Source organism: Sorex araneus, chromosome 2 (genome assembly GCF_027595985.1).
Source record: "Sorex araneus isolate mSorAra2 chromosome 2, mSorAra2.pri, whole genome shotgun sequence".
NCBI classification, from domain to species: domain Eukaryota; kingdom Metazoa; phylum Chordata; class Mammalia; order Eulipotyphla; family Soricidae; genus Sorex; species Sorex araneus.
Genome location: NC_073303.1, coordinates 56,906,635 through 56,915,149, shown reverse-complemented (window position 1 = coordinate 56,915,149; position 8,515 = coordinate 56,906,635). Strand labels below are relative to the sequence as shown.

Here is an 8,515-nt window from a genome sequence, read left to right as displayed (position 1 = left end):
TCTTCAAACAAGCTTCTGTGGGACCGGCACTGGGAGGGCGTTTGCCTTGCACGGGTTCGATCCCAGGCGACCCCTAGTCTCCCATAGGGCGACTCCCGAAGTGATTCCTGAGGGAGTGACACCCCGCCCCCCCCGCCCCGAGAGCGGGTGAAACCAAAACCAAAACCAAAAAAGTCCAAAAAGCAACCCCCCCACAAAGCTTCCAACCACATAGTGTTGCGGGTCACGTAACAACTGACCAACACTGCTTGGTGGACGTTTGCGGGACTGGGGTGTGGAGTCTGCACTTCTGAGGGCCCTGTGGGCGGTCCCGGGCCCGAGGCGTGACCTGCCGGCTGTCCCCGCCTCCCTCGGGGGCGGCTTCCCCTCACAAGCTGCATCCCCCTCACAGACTACATCCCCCTCACAGGCCCCGCCGGCTGTCCCCTCACAGGCTGCGTCCCCTCACAGTCCCTACGGCTGTCCCCTCCCGGGTTGCGTCCCCCTCACAGACTACATTCCCCTCACAGGCCCCTCCGCTGTCCCCTCCCGGGCTGCGCCCCCTCACGGGCCCTACGGCTGTCCCCTCGCGACTGCGTCCCCCTCACAGACTACATCCTCCTCACACTCCCTGCGGCTGTCCCCTCCCGGGCTGCGTCCCCTCATAGGCCCCGCCGCTGTCCCCTCCCGGACTGCGTCCCCTCACAGGCCCCGCCGCTGTCCCCTCCCGGGCTGCGTCCCCCTCCCGGGCCCTGCCGGCGCCGCGGCCCCCGGCGCCCGCCGCGCGTGCCGCCCCGCACCAACCTCCCGCCCGGACGCGGCGCTCAGCTTCCCACGGCGGCCGCTCAAGGCTCCCGCGCCGGCGCAGCCAATCGCGGCCGAGGTGCCGAGCATGCGCGTCCGTCCGACCCCCGCCGCAGCGCTGATTGGACGGCCGGGCGCAGCGCTGGGCGGGGCGTCGGCATCCCGCGCTCCGGTGCAGACGTTGCATCTGGCGCGCCTGTGGAGCTTGCAGCTTACGTGGACCTGTCACAGGTTTTTTTTGTTTGATTTTTAATTCTTGGTGTTAAGTGCAATGATAGAAATTATGCACAGGTGATGTATACGGATATGGGATGCATTGGATTCCTTCATGCAAATGTATTTAAACTCGGACTAGGATGGAGCGGTAGTGCAGCGGGTATAAAATGCAAGTCTTGCTCGTGTCCAAACTCAGTTCGATCCCCCAGTCCCCGCCAGGAAGGATCCTTGAGTAGAGTCAAGAGGAAGCCCTGAGCACCGCTGAACGTGCTCCCCACCCTCCACCCCCGCAACAACAAAAAATCCACTAATGCAACAAAAAAATCACTAACATTTTCAGAGTGAAAACTATGATGGTGTGAGGGGAAACGTGGGGATGAAAGGGCAGAACTTCATCTGATCATTGGGTGGGGGAAGCTCTAAAGCTTATACATACATACAGGCCTGCCGAAATTTACATAGCATTATAAACCAATTAAATAATGTTTTTTATTTGGAAGGCGCACACTCATTGGTGCTGAGGGACCACTCCCAGCCGGTGTCCGGATGCTAGGACCCAGCAGGGCGCCAAGAGCATCAGTGTGCATGTTTAGAGCCCTTTCCTTACCCAACAATAGGATTTTGATTTTAAAATTTTACATTGCAGGGCCAGAGCCATAGTACATCAGATAGGGGACACTTGCCTTAAACACAGACTCTGTTGAGTCTGAAAACACTTAAGCAGCAACCACTGAAATTTTATTTTTTTCTTTTTAGGTGACACCCAGCGATGCTCAGAGGTTACTCCTGTGTAAAAAACTAAGGCTCATGACTGGCGTGTGCACTCGCGGGCTCTGTTTCACCGCACACGTTCGGTGCTCTGGAACCATTGCGTGTGGCTGTTGGTCAAGGGCAGGTGAAGGAAGGAAGAAGGCCAAAATGGTTGCACGATCAGTTTATTTCATTCTCTCTCTCTGCTTCTCTCCCTGCTCTGGATCTCTCGATCTGGCCCCCAACCCACTCTTACAGCCTAGTTAAATCCCCCCAGCATGAGGGGGGCTGGGGCATACACATAGGTGTGGTCACAATGAATAGGGTAAGGTTCCTTTCCCTGAGGGGATGCTTCTCCTAGGACTGATTCTCTTTCAGCAGGAGGATCCACCCAAGGGCGGAGTCCCATGAGTGTGTTTCTCTTCTCATCCAGCAAACATATAAGCATTCATGACATGGCTCTGAATAAACTATGCAAAGGACTCAAGGAGAAGAGAAAAACAATATTTACAAGTCAACAGAACACTAAGAAAGAAGCTACAAATAAACAGAGGAATGGGAGCACTGTAACAGGAGTAACCCAATAAACCTAAACTACCTGAGGCTATGTAATCCTACACTCCTGACTCTGCACTCAGGAATTCACGGTGCTTGGGGGACCATATGGGATGCAGGCAATTGAACTTGGTTGTCCACATGCAAGGCAAACGCCCTACCAGCTATACTCTCAATCTGCCCTGCCACTGAAACTTTGTAATGTGCCTGTCAAGTTGAAGTCGGGGAGGAGGTTGTGGGGGTCAGACTAGGGAGGGAATCTGGGAACACTGGTGGAGGGAAGTTGACACTGGTGGAGAGATTGGTGTTGAATTACTGTATGCCTAAAATGCAACTATCAATAATTTCGTAAATTATGGGCTGAAGCGATAGCACAGCGGAAGGGTGTTTGCCTTGCATGCGGCCGACCCGGGTTCGATTCCTCCTCCCCTCTCAGAGAGCCTAGCAAGCTACCGAGAGTATCTCGCCCGCAGGGCAGAGCCTAGCTCCCCATGGCGTATTCAACATGCCAAAAACAGTAACAAACAAGTCTCACAATGGAGATGTTACTGGTGCCTACTCAAGCAAATTGATGAGCAACAGGATGACAGTCACAGTGACAGTGATGGCTCTTCAATAAAAATTTAAAGAAAGTATTTTAACAAAATTAGTTAAAATCTATGGGTTTTTTGGGGTTTTTTTGCTTTTTGGGTCACACATGGCAATGCACAGGGGTTACACCTGGCTCTGCACTCAGGAATTACTCCTGGCGGTGCTCAGGGGACCATATGGGATGCTGGGATTCTAACCGGGGTTGGCCGCATGTAAGGCAAATGCCCTACCCACTGTGCTATCGCTCCAGCCCAAAATCTATGATTTAAAGAGAAGCTGAGGGCTGGAGCGATAGCACAGCGGGTAGGGCGTTTGCCTTGCACGCGGCCGACCCGGGTTCTAATCCCAGCATCCCATATGGTCCCCTGAGCACCGCCAGGGGTAATTCCTGAGTGAAGATCCAGGAGTAACCCCTGTGCATCACCGGGTGTGACCCAAAAACCAAAAAAAAAAAAACTGTTAAAGAGAAGCTGAATGGGAACAACCACTGCTGGCAGAAGTGGGTATCAGTAAAGAAAATCACAAATTAAAGAAGACGCTGAGCCCCAAGGCTGCAGGTGTGGCTGCAGTACCCAGCTGTGTGGGTAGGTGGCAGAGAGGAGACAGGATGCCCCCTCGTGCTGGCCTGTGGCTTGAGGGCAATAGTCTGCCCTCTGGGGGAAAGGGTTCTTGACAGCACCTAGTAAAAGGAAAACACTTTCACTAGAGGAGAAACTTTCACTTGGGGGCTTTTGACCAGATCGAGTGCGTGGTCCATTTGCCAGCTCCTGGGCTGTTTTGAAGAGTTGGGATGTGGGGACCATCACAGCCCATCAGTCTCTAGGCTGGAAAGCCAGAGAGAAGGTGACAGGGAAACAAACCAGCCGAGAAGTCGGCAGGGCCTGCCTGGAGGCGGAACCTTCAGCCTCTGCGTGTGCCTCAGGGTCTCCTGACAGGTTTGCTCGCTCCCTTTCTACAGGGCATTGCTCATACTTCGTGTCCAAGGGCCCCGTCAGACCGGCCTGCCCCGTGTGTCCTGTGTCCCTCACTCTGCTTTCCCATTTCCCCACACCTTCCTTCTGACCTCCGTGTTTCCTGTCCTGCCTGCCCTCTCAGCAGTGACCTACAGAGAGCAGACTCCCAACATGCTGCGTGCGGGGAACAGGAGCGGTCCTTCTCAGGCACTTCAGACACCTCTTGTGTTGTTTTGGGTCACACACAGCGCTGCTAGAGCTTGCAACTGGCTCAGTGCTCAGGAGTGACTCCTGGAAGTGCTCGAGGCCCCATGTGGGAAGCTGGGGATCTGTGGGCAGGCACATATAAGGCAAGCACTTTACACTGTATATCGCTCTGGCCCGTCACTAGTTGGTAACTGACTATATTATAGTTTGGTTTTTTTTCCTGCTCTCCCTGGGTCCTGGACTGGAGCGATAGCACAGCGGGTATGGCGTTTGCCTTGCATGCGGCTAACCTAGGTTTGATTCCTTCATCCCTCTCAAAGAGCCCAGCAAGAGACCCTCTGCGCGTACAGACTATGATCCAAGAGGTCTTCTAACCCATTTTAGCACCCAGAGCGGCTTCTTACAGACATGCATCTGGACTGTGAGCTGTACCACAACTATGTGCCCCCAGGGAGGGATTTTCCCTTTCCACCCTGTTTTTCTGCGCGAAAATGTCAGCGGCAGCATCATCCACGTGGCGAGAACCACCCCCTAAGATTTGCACCCAGAGGTAGGAACTTTGCAATGCTGTGGCTCATAGGCGATCATGGGATGGGGGCAGTACCGGCACACCCTCGGCCCAGATAAGATCTGGAGCTGCTGCTCGAGAAACAGACCCTCTGCTCGTATAGACTATGATCCAAGAGGTCTTCTAACCCATTTTGGCATCCAGAGCAGCTTCTTACAGACATGCATCTAGACTGTGAACTGAACTAAAATATCAGAAATCCAAAACCGAGCTCATAGAATCTTCATTCTTAGCAATGAAATTATTAAATGATGCCTTTCAGCAGGCCTGATTATTGGGGGAAAATTCCAAACAATAATAGTGAGTTCTCTATTGAAATACCGAATATCCAAAGTATAGAGAATAAAATGAAGATCATTAGCTACTTAGGTGGGGGCTGGGTGGGAGGGGGGTATATTGGGGTTCTTGGTGGTGGAACATGTGCACTGGTGAAGGGATGAGGGTTCAATCATTGTATGACTGAGACTTAAACCTGAAAGTTTTGTATTGTTTTTCTTTTTCTCACGGTGACTCAATATAATAAAATTTTAAAAATTTAAAAAAAAATACACAGAAGGGCCGGAGCGATAGCACAGCGGGTAGGGCGTTTGCCTTGCAGACCTGGGTTCGATCCCCGGCATCCCATATGGTCCCCCAAGCACCGCCAGGAGTAATTCCTGAGTGCAAAGCCAGGAATAACCCCTGAGCATCGCTGGGTGTGACCCAAAAAGAAAAAAAAAAAAAAAAAAAAAACAGAAAAAAAAAAGAAAAAAGAACCCAGCAAGCTACCGATGGTATCCCGCCCGCACGACAGGGCCTGGCAAGCTCTCTGTGGCGTATTCAATATGCAAAAAACAGTAACAAGTCTCACAATGAAGATGTTACTGGTGCCCGCTCGAGCAGCTCGATGAACAACCGGACAACAGTGTTATACAGTGCTTCCTTGGTACTATACTTCCAAAAGACAGATCAGAATGCAGCATTGGAACGCTCGTAAAGCATATGTCCAACATTGTCTCAATCCCCAGCATCACACAATGGCAGCCGAGCAGAACCAGGCTCAGCCACCAAGCCGACCCCCACGCTTACACCCCAACCACCCCCGGGCAGAGGGGATGACTCCGTGGCTGGAAAGCTTGGCTGCACAGGTGAGGTTACGCTTCAATCCCACACCACCTGAACAGAGCTCAGTCCTGTAGTTCTGGGCCATCCCCGCTCACAGCAAGTGCCCTATTGCTGTATTTTTGCTAGAGATGCACATGGGTTACTCCTGGCTCTGCACTGAGGAATCACTCCTGGCAGTGCTTGGGGGACCATATGGGATGCTGGGAATTGTACCCAGGTTCCCGGGTTGGCCGTGTGCAAGGCAAACACCCTACCCACTGTGCTATCGCTCCAACCCCTCACTATATTCTTATTCCAGCGTCACCCCTCTCCCCCAGCAAAAAAGTATCCCCAAACCAAAAAAATAAATTTAAAAATAACACTAAAATAGCATGAGTAGTTTCTAAGTAGAAAAAAAAAAGTATGTTTCTTTCTAATGTATTGACTGTCATGCTTTTTTGGATACGGTCACAAAATATTTCCCAAACAGTAAACCAGGACACTCTAGCGAATTAACATGTGTTTCACAGGGTGTTCTAAATTTTTGAGAAAAACACATCAATTAATTTGAGGCAGTTTACATTTTTAGGATTAAATAGCACTGTGTCCTTTCCATGACAGCATCTTTGCAAAATAAAGACTTTCAATGGCTGCAAGATGGTAGTACACAGTAGAACAGGAAATGACACAGATGATGTTCAGGCTGATTCCAGGTCTGAGAAGTAGTGCGGTGTCCAATTACTGTGGTTATGACAAATTGCTAATATGGTGTTCGGACTTAAATGCCTAATAAATGAAAGCTCTGTGTATTTCTTCTGGTGTAGGTATGGTTTGAAAAAGCTACTAAAGGGTGTAACAAACTGAGCAAGCATGGAAACATCTATGGTAGAGAAAAGAAATACACTACAACAGAAGTTATTTCACTGTTACATTTGCTAAGTAAAAAAAAAAAAATTTTAAATAGTCACATATGGGGGAAAAAACAAAGAGAAACTTACATACAAAGTTTGGATATTTATTGAAATCTTGTGTTAGGTATCAAACAAAGTCAGCTTTCTTCAGATAAAAATATTCTCTCAGATGTCTCCAGATAATTGCTAAGTCTAAATTGGTCCTTCAAGGTCTTATTTTTATTGTCCTTATGAAATGCTCATGTCCGCCAAGATGTGCTCCAAGTCCTTTCATCGCGTGAACGAGCGCACGTGCCGGCCTCTGCCACTGCCCCCGCTGACGAACTTTCCCCGGGAGCCTCCACTGCCACTATTTGCACTTGCCCAGGAAGGTCCAAGTCCCCCCCGGCCCCTGGACGCTCGGTCACGAGGGCTCGGGCGGTAGCCTGTAAGAGAGGGAATAGTTTTCAGTTCCAGAGTCATTTCCCTTCCGTTTCTCTAAGCACTGACTCCGACAGCGGCCTCACACTAAGACCGGAAATCACTGCTTCCGTAAGAGCCACGTGCAGAGCCAGAGCAACAGCAGAGCAAACACGGGTTGTGCCCACGGCTGAAGCTGCTTCACTCCCCAGCGCCACGTATGGTCATCCAACCGGCCGGGAGTGACCCCGGAGAGCAGGGCCTAAGCCCTGAGCACTGCCAGGTGTGGCCCCAAACCAAACAGAAATAAAATCCATATGCAATTTCTGGGAGTGCTGAAGGTCACAGAGGTGTCCGCTTAGGAAACAGCACTGCACTGGCCGGGGCTGGGCCCACTCACTAGACCCAACCCCGGTGCTGTATGACTGAGTCACTGCCGGGGAGCGGGGTCCTGGGTCGGGGCCCAAAGAACCGAAACAAAACTCTGGTTGGAGATACCGTCAAGATGCACCGCAGTACTGAAATACAAAGTGTATCACCAGGAGACCGCATAGATTATAAACAAAATTCAGAATAAAAAATTTTGGTATCTCTGAAAAAAGATGTACGTTGGGCACTCATGATATAATATGAAATTGAATTCAGGATTATAAATGTGTCTTCCAAGAACTCTCCCCGGGACGAGTGTACTCAAGAGGCAGCAGTCTGGATGGGAGCCTGCCTCTCCCCTCAGGCGTCTCTCGGATGCCTACCTGTAGAACTGAGCGGTCGCAGTGGCGGGAGAGGGCCCCTGTTAAAGTTGCTCTGGCCTCCACGACTTTCACTGTAAGTTCCTCGAGGAGTATTCTGTGCACTCCAACTGGAGCCTCGAGTTCCTTCCCGACGACTGTAGTTTCCTAAACACAGGCAACACAATCAAAGTCTACTTCTCTCCATTTCTCTCCATAACTTCAACTGGATTAATATTCGAAAGTATTGAGAGCCGCTATCAAATTCTGTAAATGAAGTCCTACTAAATGAAGCGTCAGTTTGGTAGCGGTATCCTGTGTTAGGAACAAAGTGTTGCCAGGATTCGAATACCGCGTCTGTCACTTATGTCCTGGCCAGCTGACGGGCAGTATTTGCTTCTGAGAGAGAGGTTAAGACAAGACCTACCTCATGTGGGGTTGTGAGAGACTTATATGGAAGTGCGCATAACAATTCCTTAACACACCTACATATTTGCCATTAACCTAAGCTTCTATTCTCTTTTATTACCATCCCAGTTTAGCAGCAACATTGAAATCATGTCATCAATTCACTAAGATTTCTTTCTCTCTCCCTCTTTAAAAATGTGAGTAGTGTTGGATCTTTATTGAAAAGCTTGGTGATAATTTTGTGCTCAGATATATGCTGCTGGCTATATAAGCTATGTAAGCATATTCAAAGAGCTTCTAAATTCTAAAAAAAATGTAAAAAGATCCAATATAACAGAAAAAAAGATAAGATATCAATGTTCA

General features: G+C 50.1%; 1 protein-coding gene across 2 annotated transcripts in view; it reads right to left on the bottom strand.

Moving 5' to 3' along the window:
• Positions 1-6,705: 6,705 nt before the first annotated feature.
• Positions 6,706-8,515, bottom strand: part of VIRMA (vir like m6A methyltransferase associated) — a 60,487-nt gene continuing 58,677 nt past the window's right edge. For both annotated transcript variants that reach the window (XM_055126708.1, XM_055126710.1), the window contains exons 23-24: positions 7,769-7,912; positions 6,706-7,042 (exon numbers count right to left, since the gene is read on the bottom strand). In XM_055126708.1, coding sequence (XP_054982683.1) covers positions 6,888-7,042; positions 7,769-7,912 — 299 coding nt within the window. In that variant the 3' untranslated portion in view covers positions 6,706-6,887. The remainder of the gene's footprint in view (positions 7,043-7,768; positions 7,913-8,515) is intronic.